The sequence below is a fragment of the Xiphophorus maculatus genome, chromosome 12 (genome assembly GCF_002775205.1).
Source record: "Xiphophorus maculatus strain JP 163 A chromosome 12, X_maculatus-5.0-male, whole genome shotgun sequence".
NCBI classification, from domain to species: Eukaryota; Metazoa; Chordata; class Actinopteri; order Cyprinodontiformes; family Poeciliidae; genus Xiphophorus; species Xiphophorus maculatus.
In genome coordinates this window covers 14858568-14885787 of record NC_036454.1, presented here as the reverse complement: position 1 = coordinate 14885787, position 27220 = coordinate 14858568, and the positions used below count along the sequence as shown (strand labels likewise).

Below are 27220 nucleotides of genomic sequence, written 5' to 3'. Positions count from 1 at the left end.
TCATACCTTTCTTATTGCAGAGCAGAAAAGGACAGTGGCAGATTTTGTTTTTGTTTTTTAAACCTTTGCCAAAGTGGATTAGATCAGGGGATAAGATTGGCTTCACATGCAACTATCGGCCAATCACAGATCTTCCAAAATTAAGGAAATTGGTGCCGGTACAACGGTGCAGCCCTAAAGCTAACATTTAGTTGAAGTAATATTTTTATTGTTACTATTACGCTTTATGTTTGTCAATGAATATAATTTTAATTAAAAACACAATATTTACCTGAACAGAAAATTTTTTTACCCTTGTGCATCTTCCCCCCTTTTCAGATCTATGTGATGCATACCTTGGCTGCTTCCTTGTCTGCATGTATTTATCAATGTCTTTGTGACGGACACAAATACAGGTGAGTGTGGCAGAATATTTTCTCTTTTATTATAATCTATAACTCTGTATTTCTCTCTCTCTATTTAATGTATTTTAGACAAATGTAAAATGGCAACTTCTATGATCAAATTAAATGTATATACTATTTCTTTAATTTCGCAGTGGTTTAACATCAGCTATAATTGACTTTACCTGTTTTAAAGTGTATATATAAAATTATCACAGGTTTTGTAGAAAAGCAAATCTGTGAAAGCTGATGTAATCTGGCCTGAGCCTCATGAACAACATATGACAGCACAGTTGCATCACATGCTTTGAAAAGAACAACATCGCCTGAGTGTTAATCCTGCTTCACACAGCTGGACCTCTCTGTCTTTGATTTCACCACTGCTTTCTCACATATACAGCATGGGAGAGGTTGCTGCCTTCATGTATTTTCTGTTACCATGGCTATCATCGCTGTCAATATTAATTTGCTGAAATGATCTGTACTGACAGATCCTCCTAACAGAATTTTTAAACACAAGCATTTTAAACCTACACAATACAATACTTTGGATCTTTTCTCCAGAGTTCTACATAAAACTGTGCAAGCTCTACTTCATGCAACCAAGGTTGAGGAAGTGTTGGCTCCAGGCTAGTGTCCTGCCTGCTCCCATTGCTTTAATCCCTTATTGGTCTCCAGGTGATTCTTTCAACACGTTTCTCACTTCCAGTGTGATTAACCTTCACTATAAATCCAAATTACTACCTCGTCACAAGTAACCCAACTATTAATATTCGAGCCAGAACATTTGTGTCAGTTCATCCACGGTGTATGAACTGAATGATTTCAAGGGCTGTTGGTGCTGAGTAATAATTAATAAGGCAGCGACACGGCTGCTGGTAAGAAGGATGTGTTGCATAATGGAAGGATAATACACACTTTCAGTTGAAGTCAAAGACTGCATATATAACTGGTAAGTATTTTTTACTGAGGTTTTGCAAAAAGCTGCTGTAAAGTGAACTAAAGAAACGGATAAAGAGATGCAGAAGTATGACGGGCACTTGTCTGTTTTGATAATGTGGAGTATAAATTATGAAAACTCTTAAGGATGCTTGTTGTCATTCTTATTGTAAATGCTTAATTATGTTTTTTGGTTCTTACACATGGGGGGCAGCATTGTTTATTTAAGAGTCTGATGTACCAAAGCTTCCAATCAGGTTGACAATGGAGTCGGATTTAAACTCCAGATGAATTCCTATGCGTGGGAAGCCATTTTTAAAATAGCCCGTTTGGCTTAAAGCTGTGCTGCTTTGTGTGCTGCTGTCATGGTTTTGTCAGAATTCTCCATGTTTACAGTTGCATGAATGCTTTACCAGGCTGGAGCTTAAAGTCACAGTACTACAACAATAGAAATGAATTAGGTGTGTCATGTCTTATGGAGAAGAGCTCTTTTCCTTCTTACTATTAAAGTTCTCTCCCCTTACTTATTTAGCTGTAAGTAGGTCTCAAATTAGGTAAGTTATGTCACATTTTAATGCCACGTGTCATCATTTTTATTATTCAGTTGTGTTTGCGATCGTAACTGATAAAAGTTCATTTGTTTTCAGTCTTCGAAATTGAGAAGTAGTCCAAAGCAGCTTGATTTTTTTCCTTGCTTCAATGCATAACTCAGTGATCATGAACAAAAATAATATTGCCTCAGTCCTGCAGCTTCAATTAGAGTTCATAGAATGTAGATTTATATTGTCATTTATCCAGTGAGGAAGAAGAAGTCAGGAGAAAGATTGTCTGTGATCTATTGCTTAGATACCTAACAAACTGGCAAACTACACAGAAATTTAAAAATATTTTTAGTAAGCCCAAGCTGTTTGCATTTCTCCGCTGTAATGAAGGACCGTTTTTGACAAACTCATTTAAAAAACTAAAATCTAATTTTTGATTAATTTCTGACGGCATTGTAAATCTTGTGTGCATGAGTATCTGTGTATTCTTATGCATTTTTTTCCTCAAAGTTTACCTTTCAGTTAATCATTATGCATAAAAAACAAATGTTACTTTGGAAGTTTTATCTTGAATTGGTCCATTTCTTTTTTTTTTTCTGCTCCCCTGACAGCCATGTGAACCATTTCACCGGGACTGTGTATCAGAGTGTTTTACTGTCTCAGAAGCAGGCAGTGAAAACCGTCAGCTTGGGTGAGGCTGTTCAGCCAAATACTTCTCCTGCTCAGTGGCCTGGTAAGTCCCACAGATTCAACTTTTGGCTCGGTTTAAAGGAATATTTTAAGTTTTGGGGGGGGGTTTTCAGCGATTTAAAAAAATCCAAAACTATTTCTCTCCTTGTGTGGCATTACGTTGCATACACTTCTCACATCTGTACAAAAAGATCTTAGCTTAATGGTGTACTTTGTAAGAAAATAAATGGGATTACCTATCAGAATGCAATTTTACTATAAATTTTAGACATTCAAGTTTTTCTGGCATGTCTTTTATTTAGCTATGGTTTAGTGACATTAAGGTCTAAAGCTGAATAAAGGAAAATGGCACATATTAATAATATAACTAAATCAGAAATTACACCCCAAAATCCTTAAACTTTAAGTTGCTTCTAAATGTTTAGTCTGTGTTAGCTTTAATTTCACTAAACTTGTAGCAAACATATCACCAAATACAGATAAATGCACAACAGGGACTCCAAAGACTTATTGTTTTAAAAATGTATTTTAAAGTTGCACATCTGCTTTGGAAACCAATGTAAAGGCCAATTGAATCCAGAGTTCATCAATCAATGTTTATAAGTTTTTTGACTTGCTATTTAAACTTTAGCTTTTGGCTGTGTATTCACTGTGATTGTAGAGAATACAGCAATAAACATTTCTCTTCCACTGAGTAGATGTTTAAAGTTTCAGTATCTTTTTTCTCAGTCTTTTTATTTGAAGTGGAAACACTGAACTCTAACACAGTAATTTGATGCATTCCAGCAGATATAATGATGGGCAGAGCAAAGTGAATTATTAGCGCCTTCAATATTTTCTTTCCCCATATGAACAATGAACATTATGGTTGTGACATAATTAAAGCAAAACTTAAAGGATGTTATGAAAACATTAGATTTTGCTTACTCTGCAAGTGGAAAGGAGAATTTAGAGTAAACCAAGCAACATTTTAACAGAAATGTTTATTCTCATCAGACACTGCAGGCTGTCAGTGCAGATGTTTTATTGTTGCATTAATTATTAAAGATCTTTCTTTGCTGCTGTCCGTCTTTTTAATAATTCATTGCGTGGCAGTTGACTGCACCGATATCAGCCCTTCTGATCTCCATTTGGATTTTATTTAGATTTAAATGTTGTCTTTGAGGTGGAATCATTTATACATAAATTTTTTATTCAGTCTCTCTGGCTTGGGATGTGTCTGCTGTCTGTTTGTTTTTATTTATAGATGTTTGGTGGTGATAATTTAGTAACATACAGCAGAAAATCCTCGGAGGTATTAAGAAATGTTTCAGCTTAAGAGAAGCCAGTAATAGCTTCCTGTTAATGTTTTAATGACATACACTATCCTTATTTTATGTGTTGGGAACAACCATTTATAGTAATTTTAAAAGCCTATTTTGTTCTCACACGTTGATCCACTCTTGAGATCTAAAACCTTTCTGATTAAAACACACAATATTACTAACATAAAAACTTTTACTAGAGCGTCCCTTTTTTAAATCACATGTTTAACATGGATATATTTGTCCTTGGTGCAATTTATTGTATTTAAGGCCTTTCTTGTTACTATTCTATATTATTGATGCATTTCCTTCAGGATGGAGCAGAAGATTAGGATGGTGGCATCCAGCCTCAAATATGTAGTGGTCATCAGTTAAGACTATCTAAGTAGAAGTGGAAACATGTTAAAAAAATGGTTGACTGTTATAAAAAGGTTTGACTAGTATAATGACTTGAAATGTTTCATTGATTGAGAGGGGCATCGTTAGAAAAATCTATAATTATGAAATGGATACTGTTTCTTTAAAAATTAATCCTGCTTTTATCAACATGTCCTATCAAAAGTAATTTAAAATCTAAAAGATTCTGTGCTGTTGCTTAAAGTTTTCAGACACAAAAATGCTTAAGTTTTCATCGCTTTGCAATTTTTCTAATTTTTTGTTTCTCCAGGTATCCCCTCTCTTATTCGCCTGCTGAGCTCTGCAGGTGAGGAGACCCAGCCAGGCCTCGCTGTGCTGCTCTGTGAGATCTTGACAGCAGTCTTCCTGAGTCTGTTTGTTCACGGCATGGCCACACACTCCAGCAACGAGCTGTTTCGCATCGTGGCTCACCCACTCAACTGCAAGCTTTGGATGACTGTGTTTGGAGGAGGCGCCCGTGTCCCTGTCATGGATAAAGCCAGCAGTCCAGCAAGAACTCCGCCTCCAAGTGATTGTTTTGCACTTTTTTTGGCATAAATGAAACGTAGCTTCTCCAAAACAAATTATGCGTGGCTTACTATTGTTTGTTTCTTTGTTTTTTGGATTGGTTGAAACATGTTTAACTTATCTCTTCTTTTTTTTTTTTTGATCAGCCTCCCCAAGTGGGTTGGACCGGAAACCACGACGATTCAGGATTCTGTCATCCCGCAGTGGATCCAGGGAAGAGTCTGGAATCGACCGTGAAGGACCTTCCAGTCCTAAGATCGTAGTGGAACAGGAAGCGACTTCCATTTTTAAAGAGGATTTTGTTCCTCCAGATCTCAGTATTTGGGATTATTTCATTGCCAAGGTACAGCACAGACAACAATGAGCAAAAACTCATGGCTCTTCTTGCTCCTTCAACTGATTCCTTGTTGCATCTGTCCTTCTGCCTCTCAGCCTGAGCTGCCACCTTCACAAAACAGAGTTGAGTATGACTCAGAGGAGAGCCAGGACAGCCAGGATGAAGATGATGAAGACCTTGAATTTGAAGATGTGTTTGAGCCCAACCTGCCAGCTAAAGAGCATTCAAACCATAATTCATACAGGTGACATAATTTATACATACTCTGTGTACTGTGACTCATCTTCCCCCTCAAAACCAGACACTTAGATTAATCCTGAATGTGTTCACCGAGCCTCGTGTTTCTCCTTTCAGTTGTTTCCATTGGAGCTTCCTTGAATTGCTGCTCCACATTCAGCTTGAACACCGCATGATGTCCCCCCATCATAATCTGATTTGTCATGACTTCTTTTCTTTTTAAGCTGGTGTTTGATGCGCCTGGCCATGGTACAACTGGTGTTGGTCAACCTCAAGTCTTTTTACCCGATGGCAGGATATGATTTGTTAGGTAAGTGCTAAAATACTCTGTATGCTAAAACAAATAATATCCAGGATGGAGATGAGTGCTGCCCTACTTCATTCTGCCTCACTCAGCTAATCTTGTTGCCTCCTCCTTTGTGTGCGGCTGCTTTTTTTAAACACAGATTTGCCTGTGGCCTCGCCTCTGTGTCACGCTGTGCTGAAGACGCTGCAGCGATGGGAGCAGGTGCTGCAAAAGCGGCTGGAGCTGTTCGGCGGCCCTCCGCCCAAGTACATTTCCACTCACCTTCACGATGAGATCCTAACTCCTGGCCCCGCCCTTCTCAGACACAAAGCCCTGTTTGAGCCATCCAACACTCCCTTCAGGTACCATCGCTTTATAGGTTGAACTAAAATGATCAGTCTCTCTCTTTTTTTTTTTTTTTTTCTTTTAAAGGCAGAGAAATCTGAGTTGATTAAATCTGAGTTGATTAAATCTGAGTTGATTAAATCTGAGTTGATTAAAGCTTTTAAAAATTAGCAGAATTGACTCTGAAACAAGAAGTTTCCCCTGAAGTATTGTTTCCTTTATCTTTTATCTCTTTGGAGTTTGAACTGTGTAGAAAACCACACGAACCCCACCCATATATAGCACATATAAGATTCAAAAAATCTATACTTTCCCTCTATTTCTGGAAAAGGTGAATATCATTGACTTATTTACAGGGTAAACTATATGATAAGCTATTGCTGCTGGCTCTGAAATATATTCTGGCTATAAACTTCCTACTGGTAGTTTGTGGTAAACTGAAATGTTTTAGAGTTATTCCTCATGAAAGCGTTTCTGCGGAGGAAATGAGGATTCGATTCTTGATGTTTGGTCTCCCCTGCTTATTAATTTTCCAGATGATTTGTCTGTTGTTGAAGGGCTTCATTGTTTTTAGGGTGTTCACAGGCAATTGGGAGGTGAAGACAGAGGATGAGAGTGTGCTATTGTTTTAGGGAATTGTTTTAAATATAAAATATTTCTTGATTCGTTTTATTTGCTGTTGCTGTTATTTTTTCCCTTTTCTCCTCATCTTTGTAAGCTGTATTTTGACAGAGTTTTTAAATGTGATTTTCTTTGTATTAGCTTTGTGCTACTAATTAATCATCACTCAAAAGAATGTATATGTTTTACTCTAATACTCTTTTTATTTTTCCCAGAAATAACCACCACTCAGTACTGCCGGTGAAGCGTTTATGGCAGTACTTGGTGAAACAGGAAGAGGTGCAGGAGACTTTCATTAGGAACATCTTCACCAAGAAACCAGGCACAAATCAGGTGCGTCACATTTAGTCAACCAACCTGCTGCATGAGACACGCTATATTAACCCTCACTAAGTGTCATATTTACCATTTACCACAGTGCATCTGCATGAATCCCTGGTCAGATAGCATAATTAAATCCCTGTTAATGCCTTTGTGCTTTTTGGGTGCTGCATGCAATCCACATGTATCATAATTGCCTTCATTAGCATGTTGATGCTTCCATTTTGTATGCAAATAATTACTCTGAGCTAATAACATTGCAGTAAATCAAAGTTTGTGTATTTGCATGTTTTATCACTGGTTGTTGTGTGTTTTGTTTGTGCTGGTCTACCTTTCGCTGCTCCCCCAATCACTAAAGTCGGTTGAGGACCACACTGACAGTATGAAATATTCAGGAGTGGAGGAGGCAGGAAACAGTCAGGTACTGCTACTTATTGATCAATGATTGTTTTTTATATGGGAGTGGGATGAGTGAGATGGACTTTGGTTTCAAATCTCATAATTTTTTGCAACACTTTATTAGGTCAAAACTCCCCAAGATGAAATACTTGCTTTAAAATCTTTAACCAAAGGTCCACCGATCAAACGTTTTGTGGTCCAGTGCAGGTCAAGCTGAAAATTGTCTGATTTTGGTCACTAGCAAATTATCTTGGTCATTTCTGGTCCTTCGCTTTATAAAAAACAGCAGTGTTGCAACAGGTTCTGAGAGATGTGATAATTAATGTAAAAATAAAATTAAGAAAAAACTCTTCTCTGCGTTTCAAAGTCCAGCTTTGAAATGCAGATTCATTAGAAAAAAGTCAAGCAAATCAAAGTGTCTTCAGCTGTAAAGTTTTTCTGATGGGGCTCCATGTTTATCAGCAGGCTTTTACAAAGCACAGTGCTTCTAAATATAGTACACAAGCTTTGCGACTTGCAGAACAGAACATTTTATGTAATTCTTTTAACACTAAGATGTGTATGGCATGCTGCTGTTCATTTCTGTAAATGTAACACCTTATGTAATGCACGTCATGGGTTTAGAGTTTGAATGGTTCAAGCAGGAGTGGCAATATGCACACGTGTTCAAAGTACTTGCAAATGTGACCTCTTTAATCCAATTTTAAATGATTCTGACAGAATTACAGTACATGTATTTTTAGGACTATGAACTCTGAATGTTGCTGTCATGAGTTTGAGATTAATCTTACATTTACCTGCCTCAATATTGATGTGAATGGGAGGCATAAATTTAAGATAAGTCTGTAAACTGATGCTTTACAGATCTTCTGGCTTCCACCATGAGAGCTGGCACATTGTAGGTACTCCTATTTGGTTCAGTTTTAATTAACCCAGTCTCTCGGAGGACACCCTATGAAGCTGAACAGCTTCACATTAATGGGTTCAACTCTGTCGCAGTGAATCTGCATCCTGCAGAGATTATGTGCTAGAGGAAATGGCAAAACACCATATTTAGATTTCTGCAGGTCAAGTTTTGTTTGACTCCTTGAAAGAAAACGGCACAATCTTTTCCTCCCGACTGAATGCGCAGAAGACTTTAATTCAATCTCGACTCGAGTAACTTGGGCATTAAGTTCTAGCTTCTGTGTCCAATGTGCAGAGCTACAGAAGAGCCTGCAGAGCTGTACGCATTCCACCGGACCACTCATCGCTCCAGGGTCTTTTTCCCTTCTGCTCTCTACTAGCCAGCATTTACTTACTGAGCCTTTCATCTCCCTTGACCTTTTTTGTGTTCATGTTTCAGTCAAAAACATTATTGTTTTTAATTGGGATTTAAATAATTGACCAACACAGAGTTATGCATAATTGTGAAAATGATAGATGAGGTTTCAAAATTTCTGTACATAAAAACCTTGGAAGTGTTTTATACATTTTTGCATAACCACCTTTACTCTTATGCCCTATTATATATTAATTGCTCTCAGAAGTCATCTACTTAGTTAATATTGTCCACCTTTGTGTAATTTAATCTCACTTTAAACTTTAGAGTTCTGTGAAGGTTTGCTTAAAGACCAGAGAACAAAGACCGGTCAAGGAGAAGTTTGTGGAGAAGTATAGAGCAAGATTAGGCTGCAAAACAATATCCCAAGCTCTAAACATCTCTGTTCAATCCATCAACTGAAAATAGAAGTAGTATGACACTACTGCAACCCTACAAAGACACGCTCATCCACATAAACAGACAAGAGGAAGGGCAGTAATCAGGTTTAACTATTTTGATGCCAGATGAGTCCAAAACTGAACTTTTTGCCTAAATAAAAAACATATTTTGCATGAAAAGCATTGCGCATTTTCCTGAATACATCATTTCTTTGGTGAAGCATGGTGGTGGTAGCATCATGCTATTGGGATTTCTGTACAACTGGTACAACTTCATGGGAAGGTGGATGGAACAATCCTGGAAGAAAACAAGTTAGATGCTGCAGAAGACTTGAGATGAGGTTCTCCTTCCAGAACTATTGTTCTGGAAGGAGAACCTCAATAGTTCTGGAACAATAGTTCCAGAACTATTGTTCTGGAAGGAGTGATTAATACTATACATTACTAGCTACAATTCATGGGCTAGAATGGCCTAGTCAAAGTCCAGGCCGAAATCCAATTGAAAATCAGTAGAAAGACTTGACATTTGTTCTTTATTGGTGCTCTCCATCCAATCTGTCTCCTAATGCTCAGTCTCTGGATGTGCAAAACTAGTAGAGATGTAATAGGTGGTTCTGGTTTTCATTTTTCTTTTCACTTTATAATCCTGCACCACTTTTTGTTGCTCTGTTGCGTAAATTCCCAATTAAACACATTGAAGCTTTGGTGATACTGTGAAAAAGATTAGGAAGTGTGAGTACTTTTTGCATTGTAGCGCTGTAATCGAGCCTTAATGAACAAGAGTTTGGCCTGATTCAATTTTTCTTCTGTTAATCAGAAGCGGGAGATTCTTAAATGCTATAGAAATAAAAATAATTTATAGGATTAGCTTTGCAGATAAATTCTGCTGAACATAACTTGACAAATAGTTTGTTCAGCTCTGTTATGTCTGTTCCATAGTTTAAAGGAAATGGAGCAGGGATTAAGGCTGTTATTTGTCTGCAGGAAATATTTGCCAATGTTTCACTTGTAATTACTAAATCTCCATGGTGGTGACATGGTGTGTGTGTGTGTCTGTGTCTGTTACTTGCCACAGACTGAGTCAGATCTGGGCTGCCCCGGAGGCAAAGCACGCATCATCCACAAGGAATCTGACATCATTACAGCCTTTGCCATCAACAAGGTAAAAGCCTCACACTGATGTCACTAAGTATTAGAAAACATTATGAAAAAAGATACAAGTGTTCACAGTTAATTACTTCAGTTGCATGTTTGGCTGCCTTTGCTTTTTTTTTTCTTTTTTTCTCAGTAATATAAAACTTTTATCAGCGCCATGGAAGCTGATGCAGTATTTGTGATTTGTGTTGTAGCTCCTCTGTCTTTGAAGAAACACGGTTCTCTGTAATGGAAAACTGCTGTAGAAACTTGTTTACTTAGAATTCTAATCATCATTGTGACCAAATATTATGCAACAAACGTTGCTCATTTTATTATTTTCCTTCGGTGCTTATTTTTTATCTCCTCTAGTCATTGTTTTTGTAAAAATGCTACACATTTCATGCGTAGACTAACATTGTACATAGAGTAAGTTTGTTCAGTCATTGAAATTTTTCACTAGAATTCATGATAAAAACTAAATTTGGACTGAATGTGGAACAAGTATGTCAGCAGAAACATGGTATATCTGTCTTCTTATCTATTCAGTTAATATTTTAGCACTGTGTGTTTTCTATAGTTCCAAAAACAGCTTAATTTTTCTTGGTAAAATGGGACAGTAGCCAAAAATATGTAAAGGTACAACTAGAAAAAATGTTGTCACTCATTTCAAAAAGTAAAAATTTTTTGAATTTGAATTTTGAATTTAATCATCTGATTAGCTCAAAACACCTGCAGAGGTTTCCTGAGGTCCTCACAGGTCTCCGAGTCTGGGTGCGAAGTTACACAAAAGTGGGTAAAACTGCTGACCGGACAAATGTCATCTACAGCGAAGCTACAGCATGAGATGTTTGTGAAAGAAACTGGCTGCTCAGAGTTCTGTATCCCAGCATATTCATAGAAAGTTGAGTGGAAGGAAACAGTGTGATAATAATAGTGCTCCAGCAACAAGGATGGCTGCGACCTTGAGAAGTTTGACAAAGAAAATCCGATCAAGAAACTTCACAAAAAGTGGACTGACCCTGAAGTCGGTCCATTAAGACCCACTAGTCAGACGATTCCTACACATGGACTACAAATATCGTATCCCTCGTGTCAAGCTACTCCTGATCCAAATATTGTGTCGGAAATGACTTATCTGAGCTACAGAGAAAAAGAACTGGACTGTTGCTCAGGGGTTTAATGCCATTTTTTCCCAGATTAAAGTAAAGTTTGGCTTTCATTTGAAAATCAACATCCCAGAGTTTGGTGGAAGACCGGAGACACAGAATCCACGTTGTTTTAAGTCTGAGGTGCCCTGTGATCTTCTGTGTTTTATCAAGTCTGCAGTCAACACAGCCATCTACCAGAAAGTTTTTAGTCACTTCTGGTCTCTTCCTCCCAACAAGCCTTTTGGAAAGCTTGTTGGTATTACTGTCCAGCTGGACTTGGCACCTGCCCACATTGCCAAATGTACCAATAACCTCTTTAATGACCACGTTGTCTCTGGGATTTGGGTCAGATCAGTTTGCTGACTGTTCCAGCTCAGAGAGAATCCATATTTTTTTTGTCAAGAGGACAATGAAAAACTCTAGATCCAATAATCCAGTTGAGACAAATGCTGCTGTTATTTCTACCTGGGTTTCTTTAACATTTCAATAGTTTTGCATTGTTGCAGTAATTCATGCAAAATTAGCCCAGACAAAGTATTGACGGTCACTGCAAAAACACAAAATCATACCAAGTATATCTGCTTTAGTTTCTAGTGCAAATATCATAGCACACTTAAAATAAGACAAAAGTAACTAACAAGTAACTTTTCAGCAAGAAATTGGGTAACATTTTAAGCCAATAACTCCTTAAAATTGATGGAAAAAGAACTAGTTATAAGTGATAATCTGCTAGTGGAGCCAGACATTTTTTTCCATATAATATGTTAAAATGGCTGGTTCCACTATCAGATTTCACTTATGACTAGTTCTTTCATCAATATTAACTTAAAACAAGTCCATATGTTGTGTACAGTACATGGGCATACTTTTTAGTAGGTTGACATTTTGATTTGGAAAGGTTTTGTTTTAATTAGCCATGAGCCATAACAATTCAAGTTATCCAAAGTAATTGACTGAAATGTTTCCCTTTGTGGTTAATGCATCTTCAGTTTAATTAATTACATAAGCCTTTTGATGATATTCTAATCTACTGAGATACACCTGTATATTTAAAAAAAGAAATATTTTCTGCTTAAGGACAGACAGGTTTGTTGTTCAACACAAGCACAAAGTGTTACTACACACTCTTTGTGTCTGCAAGTGACATCTTGATGCTGATGTGAACCGGCATGGATGAGCTCTGGCCAGTAGGGAAGTTGGAGGCCGGGGTCAGCAGACTTGATTAGAGCACATTAAATTTGTCTGATGCAGTTTCCTCTGAGACTCGACCTGTTTTCTCCTCTCTTCCATCCCTTTCTTTCCTCATGCCCCGTCTTTTGTCTGTCCACTAGGCAAACCGTAATTGTTTAGTCATGGCCTCCACACATGACATTCAGGAGCTGGATGTGTCATCCATCTTGGCCACGCAGATCTTGACTTGGATCGATGAAGATGAAGTCGAATCCAAAGGGTATGAGAGCAATCCTGCATGTTTGAGCATTTTGCTTATTCACACTGCGCTGGTTTGCACCAGGGGTGATATCAACTCGCTCACTCATTATTTGTTGACAGTATTTTTCATTTTAACTCAAATTCGGATTATTTTAATTTAAAATCTAAGTATAAACAATCATTTTAATGTAGCTGTAGTCTTAAAATATTAATATATTCCTGAATGCAGATGTAAGGCTGTTCATTTGCTGCGTGAAATTAATCCCTAACCAGTCAGGCTCTGTCTTGTGACCCATGTCATCTAATTATACATGTCTAATTATTTTCTCCCTGTAGTGTTGGTGGTGATGACTTCCTGGTGGTCCATGCGCGTGATGACTTTGGTTCGCTTCACGGCACCACTCCATACACCCACAGCAGCCCCGGCACACCCATCAATGTGCCGTGGCTTGGAGGCCACCAGACCGGCAGAGGTGCAGCTGTGGTAAGTTTGTAACGTTAAAACTAGGCACTCCAATGAACGCTGCAGGTGTTAAGAATGACAATGGCTTATTAGGCTTCATTTTTACTTCATAGTATATAAGCTAGTGATGGTGCAATAATGGTTTTCTTTACCTGTCACTGATCTGATTAACTATAGATTAGACTTTTGGTCATCTGTCGACATGTATTAGGAAAAATTAAATCTGTACCATTTTGTCCCAGCCAAATAACTCTGCGGGATGGGCTTCATATTCTGCTAATATTCTGTAGGCAGAACTATTATGTGTGAAATGTGCATAGCATTTATCTCTAAATTTGATTTGCCACGTCCAGTAGCAGGCTTCAATAAAAACAAGTCCTCCTAGTATTCTGAAAGTGCTTGGCTAACGTTAGCATGGTTTGTCTCTTTTCAAGTGACTCGTTGATAATTTGCTTCATGAAGTATTTCAGTGCATATCCAATAAATCATTTGCAGACAAAACTGCAGGGGGAAAAAAAATCCGCATCTTTAACCATACTGCTTTGTTTTGAACATCTGAACCTGTAATATCTGCTTTTTGTCTTGCTTTTGAATAATACAAACTGTATTTTGGAAATATCTGTAAACAAAGCAAGTCACTTGACTCAGACAGGAAGAAACAGTAGCCTGTACAATCAGTTAAATGTGAACATCAATGTTGAGCGTGAAGCGTTTAGCTTGTTGAGGAATTCAGTTCCTTACCAATATCATTTGCACAGTTTGGCAAGTTGTGTCTGCAAAAATTACCGACCGATCTAAACACAGACATTAAAGCACAAAGATCAGGAGCTCCAGGGCTGAAATACTGAGGATTTTGATTATCCAATAAGGGTATTTCTAATTTAAAAAAATACTTTTTTAGAATTTTGCAATACAAAAGTAATTTGCTCAGGTACAGAACCTTGTGGAGCACTCTAATTAGTAGTTTAAATCAACACAATATGTATTGGATCAATGTAGTTTAAAAAATGTAAAAACAAAATGTTTGAACCTACTTGGTGGCATAATTTATTGCTGCAAAGAATTTATTGATGCATATTTCTCAGTTAAGTTAAATTAACTGGATAAAGATTATCGAGACAGGTCGAGATGAAAATGATGTTTCTGGATCAATCAATATGAAACAACCCAGTTTTGTTCTGACTGTTAATAATCAGAGTTTTTGAAAGTTATTTCAAAGACCCATTTTCCAAAAAGCAGCAAAACAATTTCAGCTTTCAAACAGCTGAGATGGAATAACTTTATAAGTATAATACCAAACCCTGCTGTTCTGGAAGTAACTGATGTCTTTTGCTCCTAATCTGCTCTTCTTTGTTCTCAAAGCAAAATCCTCAATACAGCTGAAATAATTTACATTAATAATTCATTTTCATCTGTACTCAGTTTGCCAAAAGCGTCCTGGCTGCTGCTAACATTAGCTCCTATCATAGGCTAACAGAAGAAATGAGAGGTTGTTTCCCACCTTTTTGTTTTTTGAAGCTGTGGTTTCAGCTGTTTTCAATATAAAAAGGCAGGAAGCTGTTTTGACTCAGAGAAGCTTGGCGTTATCAACCAGAAGGGAGCTGGATTTAATTTTATGGTCTGAATCATGTAGGTGTGAGTCATGTTTGTTGATTTTTACCCTGTTCACTTATTGTTATGCGGACTGGGCAGTAAAATCCACTCAGGATGATTATGATGTTACTAAGCAGTCAGGCGGTTTGCAGAAGGTTGGAGGAGAAAAAGTTGTGGCTGAATAATGGAATAAGAAATAAAACTCTGAGGTTAATGTGTGCTTTTACAGAGCCAACAGCTGAAAAGTGGGACAGAAAAGCTGCAGTAGATTAAACTGAAACAATTGTCTAATTCTGTTGTTCAAAGTAACATTGCATATTAGATTTATGTAATGTTAGTGTCAACAGAGATATTAATTTTATTTTAATTTTCATGTTAACAGCTTTCCAGCTTTATAAGTTATAAATCAGAACTAGAGGATGATATGGAATCCAAGGCAAAACATGAAAACAAAAGTCACCACATTATTTATGTCTGTAGGAATGAGGAAAAGAGATGTTAGGAAGCAAATAAATGGTTCGTTACCAAACCTGTGCAGATCTGAATGCTGATGAGGAAATCCAGTCATTTGATTTCAGGTGTATTGGAGAAGGGATGCATCTGAAATTGTCGGATAGTTGCTCTCGAGGACTGGACTTGGGCAAACATGCGCTAAGTGGTGTGTAACAACTCTAAACCAGCCCTGAAAATGGATGGCTGTGAAGCCTGAGGGCGTTCTGGAGAGGTTGGCGCGTTAGAAGACATTAAGCTCCCAGCGTATGAGATGCTGTGGCAATTTGTTCTTGAAGTTTGTTCTGTTAGATATTTATCCAGGACGGGTTCATCAAAAAAAAAGGAAAAAATGTGAATACTGTGGAAAAAGCTGAATATGTTTTTTGTCACTAATCTCAGAGAGTGAAGGTTATAAATTATATAGACTCAATAAAAACATGCTTCAACATGTCAAACTCTTATGTCTTGTAATTTTGAGGTTTATACTTTAGTTTATGAAAAAACAAAGATGCAGTAATCAGTAATAAAAAAAGAATATTTAAATGGAAATGTCAAGCCTCTGAAAAGTAGATTAACTTCCAGTTTGGACCTCCTGTTCCATGAATTACTGCATCAATGCACCGTGGCATGGATGCAATCAGCCTGTGGCACTCTGTAGGCGTAATGGAAACCCAGACTGCTTTGATGGATCTACCATCTTTTGATAACAGCCCATAGACTTACTCTGGGGTTAAAGGTCAGGAGAGAGATTCATAGTTACCAAACCAGGTTTTGGTAGCTTTGGCAGTGTGAGCTGCTGCCAAATCCAGCTAGAAAATAAAATCGGCTTCTGGATTTCTGCAGAGGACTGCATGAAGTTCAGTAGAAGTTCGAGAAAAACCATAGATGTGAGCCCATGAGTTACCGATATCGTGCTTTTTCAATACTCCATTTTTCTGAGACACTGACTTTTGGGTTTTCATCATCTCTAAGCTATAATCATTTCTCCATGTTTAACGTTTCTATGTAATAGATCAGGTTACATTTCTGAAATAACTGAATAAATATTGAACTTTTCACAATATCATATTTTTAGATGTACCTGTATAATTGATCTGTTTATCAAACACCCTCTGTGTTTATAGTCCATGTTTCTCTCACTGTGAGTACATGGGTTGTTCTGTTCTATCATCAGCTTTTGTTACCTTTCTAAATTATTCAGCCTGCAAGGTTATTCCACAACTGTGGTTCATTTTCAGTGCAGTAATAACCTTAAAACATTGAAGGGTTTTGTTTTTAAGTCCAAAAAGTTTGCTATGTTTCTGTTTTTCTCTGAGATCCCCCTATGACCTGCACCATCATTCCTAGCAATGCATTTATTTTGACCTCTTTCTTTTACAACAGTATATTTTTTCTTCTTTAAAAATAAGTTTAGTTTTCTTGGTTAAGCTCATGTCCACCCCCTCTTTCCTCTCCTTCTCCCAGATGATAAAGAGAAATATCAACAACGTGAGAAGAATGACCTCTCATCCCACACTGCCATACTGTAAGTAGAACTCTGACGTCTGTCAGTAGATCGGAGGAGTCATTGCCTTTATATTAAAAATGCAACACATTCGTCATATTCTGGTGTGAAAAGCCTCCAGGGAGCATTACATGACCAAAACTTTTACATATTCTGCAACTGAAAAATGTATTTATTTTTTTTCTGCTGCTCCTCAAATAAAGATTACGTATATTAGCTCTCTTGGTTGAGATTCTTGTACTTTTTCTCTGAAAATGCAAACTGGGGAGGACAATCCCCAGCATGTCAGGAAAATGCCTCCTGAAGCGTGTATAAATGAACCCATTCCTTGATCAATTATGGATGGTTTGGGAACTAAACAGCAGCGAAGATATGCTGAGATCCAAGCACTGACTGACATCTACCTAAAAGATGTTACATCTTCATTTCTGCTGTTCCTTTTCCTGTTCGTCAGACCTGACAGGAGCTCAAGACGGAAGCGTGAGGATGTTCGAGTGGGGTCACTCTCAGCAGATCATCTGCTTCAGAAGTCCAGGCAACTCCAGAGTCACCAGGATCCGATTCAACCACCAAGGGAACAAGGTGAATTCACACTCATCCTATGGGCTGCAAGCTGATAAAGACTGAATACTAGAACCACATCTGAAGTTTGAAATGAATCTGATAGAAATGAAGCGTAAATACCTCATGGAGCACAGCAATATTTTGTTTTCAATATCTGCTGTACAGCCAACATTTTAATTGAATGGCATTGTTTAAAGCTCATCATTTTAAATTATATCCAAAGTTGCATCTAACAATAGTTAAATTAATTGCCATGTCAACTGAGTATAAGACAGAAATGAACTCGGGCATCAGTGCATGACACCATGTTTCTCAAAGAAGGAAGTAATGATGGCAAAAGCTACAGCTCTAGTTTGTGCTTAGAAAGTGGAGATATTTAAATTTTACAATGAAGAGAAATGCTGTCTGAGTAGTTTAGGGGATCTAAAAACCAACACAATGCTCAGCAATTTAAAAGCTCTTTGTGGTGACTTCAGTCCATAATTTACTATAGTGTACAAACATTTACCAAACATTATGATGAAAAACTAAAATTGTGGTTGTATTTAGTTTTTCGTCATTGTTTCTCTGATGCACAAAGACTCAGGTCAGCACTCCAAACTGCAAACAGAATCCTTTAGTGGATTTGTAAAATATATCAGGAATCAATGGAAGCAGAAACAATTCTCACTTTTTTCCACTAATAACTTTTTCCACTCATGAAGATTTAACTTTGCTACAGTCCATCCTTTTTAGTCAATCCAAAGTCAGTTTTCTCATGTTTTTCCCCAAAAAATGACTTCAAACTAATGCTGCATACTAAATACAATTTGCAGTTTGTAGAAGAAAAAGTTGTCTTCGCTCTTGTTATAAGTCATGGATAAACATGCCTGAAATATTTTTAAAAAGCATGGTTGCTGTGGCCATTTAACAAAAGTAGCAGGGAATAGAAGTAGTCAAAAGTCTAAATTTTCTTTCCTCAGTGGGATTTAATTCCTGTAAAGTTAAGTTGTCTGAGACAGATTAACGCATCAGTCCTGCAGCTGCTAAAATGCAACTGGAATGGTCTGGAGAACAGGGATTGAGTTATTAAATACAAATTATAAACATCAGCAGTTGTTTTGTACTAACAAGGGACACATAAAGTGAACCACACGGTAAAACAAAGTTTCTTAAGTCTCACAAACACCCACAGCTGGCTCAGAGGTCTGGCTGTGGACTCCACTAGGGCTAGATTTAGAAGTTCTCCTTCCATCCTCTTTTTGTTCGATGTGCTGTCATGTGACAAATCTGTCATTTTTTTGTCAAAATCAATCAATTTCAGTCTTTCTGTTTTAGAGAGATGTGATCTTGAAAACTCCTTCTGTGTCAGAAAAGTAAAAAAAAACAACACAAAGCCTGATTGTGATTGATTTGTCTTGCATGTTTCTAATTTTAGGAGATTTTGGTTCCAAGTCATTTTTATATATCCGTTAGGTAATTTGTTGGTACACTGTTATGAAATGGGTCACCATTCTGTTGTATTCAACAATATTTTCATACTTGCTGTCACAAATTTGCCACTCCAGCTCACACCACCGTGGGGAGTTGGTCCTCAGCACATATTGTTACTGAGCTGAACGAAGCCAGCGTTTTGAACTCAGGCTCTCGCCTCAGGCCAATAATTTTCTCAGATGGTGCCTCTCCTGTGCCAGTACTTATCTGCCTGTGCTGGCAGGGAGAGAAATAGGCTCTGGAATAAAAGTAATGCAGAGAGAATACAAGCAGAGCACCTCATTTTAGTTATGCAAGCATATCAGCCAGAACATTATGACCACTGACGGTGAAATTCAGTAACATTATTGATGTTCTGTTGATCCCAGATTCCCAACAGAACCTTTATTTTTTTATTTGTTTCCCCTCAACTTGAATGACAAGTGACTTTTGTGTTTTGTAGAATAATTTTGGCCCAATCTTTACAGCTCTCAGTATCGTGTTGCAAACCTGGTTTTAGGGGTTTTATTTGTTCAAATAAATTAATGGTGCTACTACTTCAATTACTGCAATCTGCTGTCTGTTTGTTTTTAGTTTGGTATTGTAGATGCAGATGGAGGATTAAGTCTCTGGCAAACCAACACCAGTGGGAGCACACTCAAACCGTACCTGGTAATTTATTTATTTATTTATAGTTTTATTTATATCCCATTACGGCTGTTATGTGAAATAAATGTTTTACCGGTTTTATTCTTTTGTCATTTTTACCGACTCCCTTCTGTGCTCCTCTCTGCCAGACGTTGCAGTGCCACAACAAAACAGCTCATGACTTTGTTTTTGTTGGCTCTTCTTCCCTCATCGCCACCGCAGGTCTTTCAACAGACAACAGGTACAAAAACATGAACTATTTTCTTTTTGAACTGTTTCCTGTCCTAAATCTGTATTCCCTGTAACTTGAATTACTCTGAATCCTTAATGTCCTATGAGTTTTGTTTATGTGCATTTTGACTGCTGGTGTGATTTGTTTCGAGATAAAGATGACTAAAAAACCGTAAGCCAGCAAAGTATCCAGTCCCACATCAGCGTCTGACCTCAAAAGTATGCTTCTGAAAGGATGGTCAAAATGTAACCACAACCATGTTGTTGAACCGTATGAAAATCATTCCCACAACAGCTGAAGACGCTAAAGCTGCTAAGAATGGGCTGACGTAGTAAATCCTGTCAGTGAGGCTTTATTGTGACAGAAAAGCCAATTCCTTTGACAAAATATCATATATAATATCAGATTGTGTGATAAGAAGTGGATCATCATTTGGAAATGTTTTTGCTCTGCAGGAATGTTTGTCTCTGGGACACACTCGTCACTCCTGCAAACAACCTAGTTCATGGTACGCTATTTTTTTTTTATTAGTTATGAATTATTCTGATTTATTTTTCTTAATTTTAAGAAATAAACTAATCGTTCTCAAATATATACAGTTCTGCACTGAAGCCCATTAAAAACCTCACGGCCATTCTGCTTTGAGTCCTCGTGTTTCCTGTTTCTCCCTCATTTCTTCGTCTCTCTCATTAGCTTTCTGCTGCCATGATTCCGGCGCCACCGTGCTTTCGATGGCGCAGCGGCGGCAGCTTCTCCTCACCGGCGGGAGGAAAGGTTGGATCACCATCTTGGAGCTTCCACATCGACACCAGCGGCAGAGTTTCCAGGCCCACGACTCGCCGGTTAAAGCGCTGGCTGTCGATCCCACTGAGGACTGCTTCATCAGCGGATCCGCTGAGGGAAACATTAAGGTACTTACACGAGCTGATTGAAGAGGATTCAATTAGATGGGAGGAAAGAGTTAAAACCAAGAAAAGGTTAAGTTTTTCGGGTTTTAGAAAATCGACCATTTTTAAATCCACACAGTAATATGGAGACATGGAGCCCTTGATAATGAAAGCACTTCATTTCCTCTGAACAAAGTAAAGTTGTCCGACAGAGAGAACATCCCCACAGGGCGTCTGGCACCCAGGTGGGAAAGTGTCTGGCCGTCTTCCAGATCGTCAGTCAGATGACGGCCGTTTGTCCACAGGGGCGGCGAGCCCCATCAAAGTCAATGGAAATCAATGTCACTCCATGATTAACCATCTGCTCTGGACAGCAGTGACTGATGGAGACGTATGTCGAAGGTGAAAGTGGGTGGCACTAAAAATAAGGCAGAGGACTTCTACTCTTTAAGTTTTCAAATGAAGATGTTTTATTTTTTTTCCTCCATATCGGGGGATGGGGACTTTAATCTCCTGACTTGATTAGATTGGTGCTGATCAGCCAGCTGTTGCAGGATGAGGCCATTGTGCTCTGGTTACGGATCTCGCTGCTCAGAATTCAAATGACTTTCACTCCGGATTATTGCTCGTGAAAAAGCTTCAAAGCGTCGTGAGATGTTCCTGATCTGAAGTCATTAATTGTATATTGGCTAATGGAAACTCTTTGTCATTATTCTGCACAGGGAGAAGCTTTTAAAGCACTGCAAGAAAGACCAGCAACTGGGTGATAAGCTGATATATTTAATAGACTTTAGGGTATTGAATTCAGTATCTAGTAATAAAGTGTGCACAGAAATCGAGCTGCTTTAGAGGAAGGAAATGGGAAATAACCTAACTAAAAGGTTATTTAAGTTAAAGGTTTGCAGCTTTAACTTAACTTTATGCTGCAAACAAGAGCAAGACTTCTCCTTTTGTCTTTAAACAATGACTCAGCTGCTTTTCTAGTCTGTTGCTCCTTATAACTTGCATTATTTTTATTTTTTAAAGAGATGACCTACTTTAGTCTTCTGTCAGTTTTGATGCTACAAAGCATTCCCACTAGTGTTCTCTTTAGATTACTCCCATGTGGTTTCTGTTTATTTTACTTCTGAAGGGTTCATGGGGTGTACTTAGTTTTTCCCTGCGATGCTGTTTGAGCCATTGAAGTCAAAGCCTTTACTTACAGCACGGTGTGCAGCCATCTGTAACTTTACTTTATTGCTCCGTTTTGTCCTCAGAGCAGCTGCTTTATTCCTCTGTCAGTCCATAGTTCTCGTTTATGGTTCCACAGTGAGGACAAGAGCTACTGAAGGACATCAGAGCAGAACTGTCCCTCTAAACCTTTAAAAGGCTTTGAAGACTCGTCTCCTCTGAGGGCAGCTACTCTTCTAAAGCCCATAAATTGCTGCTACTCTCATGTTCCTGCTCTTGGACTCTGTCCGTTTGAAAATATGCTCAGGCTTCTAGCTCCCCCCCCCCCCCCCCCCCCCCGCTGAATCTGAGCTGCTTTCGTCTTTGATGCACTTGGAAAAGCAGAATGAGGGAAACCAGATTGATCATTTGCTAATAAATATTGTTTTAAGATTTGAAAATGGAGCTGAATGACAATAAAGATTATTTCAGCTATACAGAGACATTTGGACTAGAAACTACCAAAATAACACGTGGTAAGTTTTTACAGTCATTTATTTTGGTCCTGATCTGGTTTTTGCCTCCAGGTGTGGAGTTTGGCCACGCAGGGCCTCCTCTACCACTTCCCCAACGAACACGCCCGCCAGTCGCTGTTCAGGAACCTGGGGACGGGGGTGATGCAGATCGAGGTGGGTCCGGCCAGCCACATCTTCTCCTGCGGCGCCGACGGGACCATGAAGATGAGGACGCTCCCCAACCGCTTCGCCGCGGCGCAAAGCAGCAGCACCCCCAAGAGCGACGTCAAGTTCTTCATCTAGACGGGAAAACATGGCAGATACGAACAACGCAGTAAAATAACCTGCTGTGAATTTTTTTTTTTTCTCTCTCTCTTCTGAAATGTGAACCCAAATCTTGTCTCCAAGGGCGACCAAGCACAGGAGCTTGTCACAAGTGTTTAAAACTGCACAGGGTACAGACGAGAGCACGCTCAGCCAACAGCACCGCCGGCTCCCCGTCCACTGAGGAGCTCGTTTTGCACAGAGAGGGAAGCCGGAGACGTCTCGTATAAATGACAGGTGACCCTCTGTGGGAAGGATTGATGTAACAGAATCACATCTGGTCAGAAAGCAGCGGGATGTTCAACCGGATCAGACGGATCGTTGGAAGCGAGCAGATGCCAATTTTCCCGTCGCTGGTATCGCGTGACTCTTTTCACTGGAGCTGCTCTCCAGCCGGATTCGATCAGTCGGATGAAGTTAGAGATGAACGCAGGCGGTCGCCTTTACAGGGAGATGCCTCTTGCTTTCTGACAAATGGGTTGGATAAAACACTAACTGAGCAATAATGAAGGTCCAAACAGCTTTTAGCTCTGCTGTTTCCAGGCAGAAGCAGCCGAGCAAAGATAATCAGCAGAGATTCATCCAGTCATCTGCTGTTCTGGTCATTTTGAACTCTGCAGAAGGACGCTTAGTTATTTAGACCAGACATATTTCTGAAGAGCAGAACCAAAATAAATGGACAGGGAGATAATGACAAAAGTTACAATAAAAAGTGATTTAAAAATTCAGTGCAGGCTCTTTTTTTTTTTCCTTTTTTGCTAATAAGTTTGTTAGCACTGATAATCAGAACCTAACCTTAGAAATAAAGCTATGAAATCGACTCCTGTAGTTCACCAGTTACATCAAGTAGTGCGATATATTGACGTTTATTGGTCCTCTAATGGAACCAGAAATAGAAAACTGTAATTACTTTTATCTACCCAATAACCATAAACAATAATTGCCCATTCTTGGTAACAAAACGTTACAATTTAATATGATCATAGATAGGATTTGAACATTTTTATGACTTGTTTTCAAAATAAATGTAAGTGCTGATATGCAGTAGTTTACGAGCATGAATCGAGCGTCACGCCTCTCATCCATCTGTCAGAAAGCAAAAATGTCTCTTAAAGGTGAACGCTTCCTCATCTCTGCACCAGTTTCTCTCTGTATTTGCACATAAGATAAATGAAGCTAATTATATGTAGTGTAATGCATATGACTACAGTAGGCAGGCTGAAGGTGGTAAGGTAATAAAAATAACAGATGCCAGGATGTGTGTTTATCCCAGCCTAAATTTAACCAGTGGTGTTATAATCAACATTAAGTGTCCTTAATCCTCTGAATCTCCTCCTGCCAATCCGGCACAGTGCTTTGGTTATAGTGTTGCACAAAGTAGCTTTAATTTATCAGAGCTTTCTCTTGTTGTTTGACTCCACAGATTATTCCCTGTGGCAGGAAACTTTGCTGTTGACAATGGAAACAGGGGGAGATGTAAGGCTCAAATTGGGAAGTTGTTTTAGTGGAAAATCATGTTTTATTCCAAAATTGGTGCAATTTCCCCATCAACCGATGGATGGGGCGTTACTTCAGTCATCGCCTTTGTTTTGTCCAAACAGAGACAAAACCTTTTTCAGCAAAATACCCAGAGATGCACCGATTTCAGGCCAATTTATTTTCCGATTTTGACCAATTCTGATTTTTTTTTCTCTCTCTCTCTCTCAGGACTATTAAATATGAGGAAAAATGTGCTGCAGGTTCTCTTGTTTTAAATCAAAGAAAGTAACATTTTTTTTTCCCAATTTGTGCATCAGAACATATATCATCTAATATTTATCAGATTTTTATTACACTCCAAAGAAAAGTCCATCAGAGTTCATGCTGATTGATGTGTTCATAGACTGAGAAAGGGTGGGAGTTTCTAGTTTTGATGCATTTATTGAATTCCTGCAGCTTTTGCCCAACTGATCAGTGCAGCTCTAGTGATATCTTGATATTATTCTGATTAAAACCCTGAAAACTTGTATCAGACATACCTGATCTTAGGAAAACGTGTTTCATGCAATTCTGTACATATATACATACACAAGTTTATTTTAATCTCGACTAGTCGTAGACAAACGGTGGGTGACAATAAAAGCCACTTTATGAAGATTATTCTGTGTAGACGGGTATATTTATGAAATATGTTCATGTTTAGGAGTATAAGCTGATCAAACCGCAAATTCAACTCGTATTTTCCTTCCTTTTTTTTGTTTGTCTCTGCAAATATGCGTGTTTGGAAAATGCTCTGCAGCAGCTTGGAGAGAACGGTCAGTTTTATTGTAGCCAGCTGAGTGTATTTTTGCAGAAACTGGACAATAAACAGATTTTTTTTTAAAAAAAAAACAAATCATTGCTCATTTCTTTAAAGTCCTGCAGTTTAACAGTGTTTTGTTTCAGGTTGCTGCTGCACAAAGACGATCAAACAAACGTCGCTGGCCTGAATTGAATTGAAATGATTTGTTTCTTCTCTCTTCTTTTAATCTTACAAATGTGAACTTGATTAAATAAGTCTAATTTTCTAATGTAAATCATTGAATTATATACAGAAATCTACTGATGTAATAAAGGAAAAATGTGGAACCAGAAAAGAAAGTTGTCTTTTTATTTATTTCTTTTATGTATATATGAGGCAATTTTAACATGAAAGGATTCAGAGTAATAATCCGTGACCATATAAGGAGTGACTTCATGCAAACTGACACATCTGATCAGCTTTAATTTATTAGTAAATGGCTGTGAGTCACATTAACATATAGACCTTCTCATCCAACATAATGCTCTTCATTTATCTTTATGGAAACACCTGCTGAAAACTGACACCAACGTCTCGCCTCTGTAGCTTTGACACTTTATGTCGACAGTTTCTTTTTGTGGCTCATTTGTTAAGCATAGCTAGAAGTTGGCTCCATTTATGTCACTTTTCTACTTAATTAAAGAGAAACATGGTGTTTTTAGCACGTTTGGTCACTTTTGTTAATGTAACTTCTGGGTTCAGTACGCATTTGAAGACGAATCAAGAATAACTTTTTTTTTCTGGTGGTGGATTAGAAATACGCCAAGAAATTTGAGTTTTCTTCAAGGACAGCAACGATTCTCCACCAGCCTGCGTCTCCGTGGTAACAAACTGCCTTACGGCCCAATCAAAAGTGGCCACTTTGACACGATGTTGCTAATGGTGACGTTACCTTGGCAACCAACAATCCATTCTTTCCTGAACATCATCAGCCAAAAGCAGTGGAGGAATCGGTAAACACTCCTTTGCAAAATAAAAGCTTTAATTAAATTTATTAACATTCGAGTGCAGCTGGGGCTGAAACTATTAATCGGACTAATTGTGATGAATCAAATATTAAGTGATTTAATAGTCAATAAATCGTTAAATGGAGAATACAGGCTCAAAAAGTGGCCATTTACTGAAAAAACATGAGCAGTAGAACAGTCAAAACCGTACAAAATATATATACAATTTACATTTAAGATAAAAGCATCTGTTAATGTTTTGCCTTTCCCCGCTTCAAATTAATTTAAGGAATGTTACTGTATTTTAGGCAATAAAATAATTTCTTTTTTGCTTTTTTTTGCATCTGTGTAATTAAAGCTAAAGAGGTGAAATGAAAAATGTGTAACGTGATATTTGTATCCGATTAATCAGAATAGTTGCAGCACAAAGTGCAGCCATTCTTGTGTGGTAATTATTTTTGCTTTACTTACAAACCAAAATAATTGCCCATACTTCCACCCTGAAATAGAAAGCTCTACTTTTAAGGCTTAAAACTTTCCTTTTTGATAAAACCCATAGTTGGAGAAACTCAGGATAATCTACTGCTGCAGGTTTTTGGCTGCTGGAAGACAAACTGATGCTTTTTCCTACTACTCTCCAGATAGCTGTTATTGCTTTATTTTCTCCCTTTTATTTCCTTTTTTGTGGAAGTTATATCTCATCCAAAGTTTCTGTTTAGCTGTGAAAACTTGCTGAAGCCCGTCGGCTGAGCTACTGCTGCTGCCAATAACTTACTAAATGTTATTATTAGTATCAGTAATAAATGTTTCACTGCAGAGGATTCACTCAGTTCTGCAACCTTTACAGTCCCAGCAGCCATGTCTGCATTCAGTTACGATAGATAAGACTTGTTACATGACCTTTCATTTATATAAAACATTCTGATAAATATCTAGTTCAGATTTACCCAATTTTATTTCTGTTTTTAAGTTTTGAATGAAAACTAAACTTTTGCTGAAAAGAAGATGGATGTGTTTCCGTCTGGGGAATGTTGAAGTTTTTGGAAAATGGGAATAAAAATACATCATTTCTAATGTAAAAAAAATAGATAAAAACAACGTCAGTGGTAACGGTGGTGTCATTATCTCATGCAAAATCAGTTTATTACATAAACAGCTTAAATTTCTACTTGCTAGAGTTACGAAGAGCTACTGCTGACAGAGATTTTTGGGTCTCAAACTCGATGCCGTGACGGACAGATTAAGACACTGGTTCATTTTCCTTCCCACAGTCGCCACATGCTTGCTCATGTGAGTTTACTGCAATACTCCGTCGTTTTTCTACTAGGATGAAACTGGAGTTTAGAACTTTTTTGGATCGATTTCTGCTCGTTTGTGTCTGAAGT

At 38.1% G+C, this 27220-nt stretch overlaps 1 protein-coding gene across 5 annotated transcripts in view; it reads left to right on the top strand.

Annotated features, from left to right (window-relative positions):
- The window catches only part of dmxl1 (Dmx like 1), a 60560-nt gene extending 35634 nt beyond the window's left edge, over positions 1-24926 (top strand). For 3 of the 5 annotated variants that reach the window (XM_023344293.1, XM_023344294.1, XM_023344292.1), the window contains exons 33-51: positions 319-395; positions 2476-2597; positions 4526-4783; positions 4929-5125; positions 5215-5363; positions 5581-5666; positions 5803-6004; positions 6824-6941; positions 7288-7350; positions 10105-10191; positions 12646-12764; positions 13082-13229; positions 16758-16818; positions 17252-17379; positions 19408-19485; positions 19611-19702; positions 20149-20201; positions 20387-20604; positions 22317-24926. In XM_023344293.1, coding sequence (XP_023200061.1) covers positions 319-395; positions 2476-2597; positions 4526-4783; positions 4929-5125; positions 5215-5363; positions 5581-5666; positions 5803-6004; positions 6824-6941; positions 7288-7350; positions 10105-10191; positions 12646-12764; positions 13082-13229; positions 16758-16818; positions 17252-17379; positions 19408-19485; positions 19611-19702; positions 20149-20201; positions 20387-20604; positions 22317-22547 — 2487 coding nt within the window. In that variant the 3' untranslated portion in view covers positions 22548-24926. The remainder of the gene's footprint in view (positions 1-318; positions 396-2475; positions 2598-4525; positions 4784-4928; positions 5126-5214; positions 5364-5580; positions 5667-5802; positions 6005-6823; positions 6942-7287; positions 7351-10104; positions 10192-12645; positions 12765-13081; positions 13230-16757; positions 16819-17251; positions 17380-19407; positions 19486-19610; positions 19703-20148; positions 20202-20386; positions 20605-22316) is intronic. The other 2 variants (XM_023344297.1, XM_023344295.1) reach the window with 1 other exon arrangement.
- The last annotated feature ends 2294 nt before the right edge of the window (positions 24927-27220 follow it).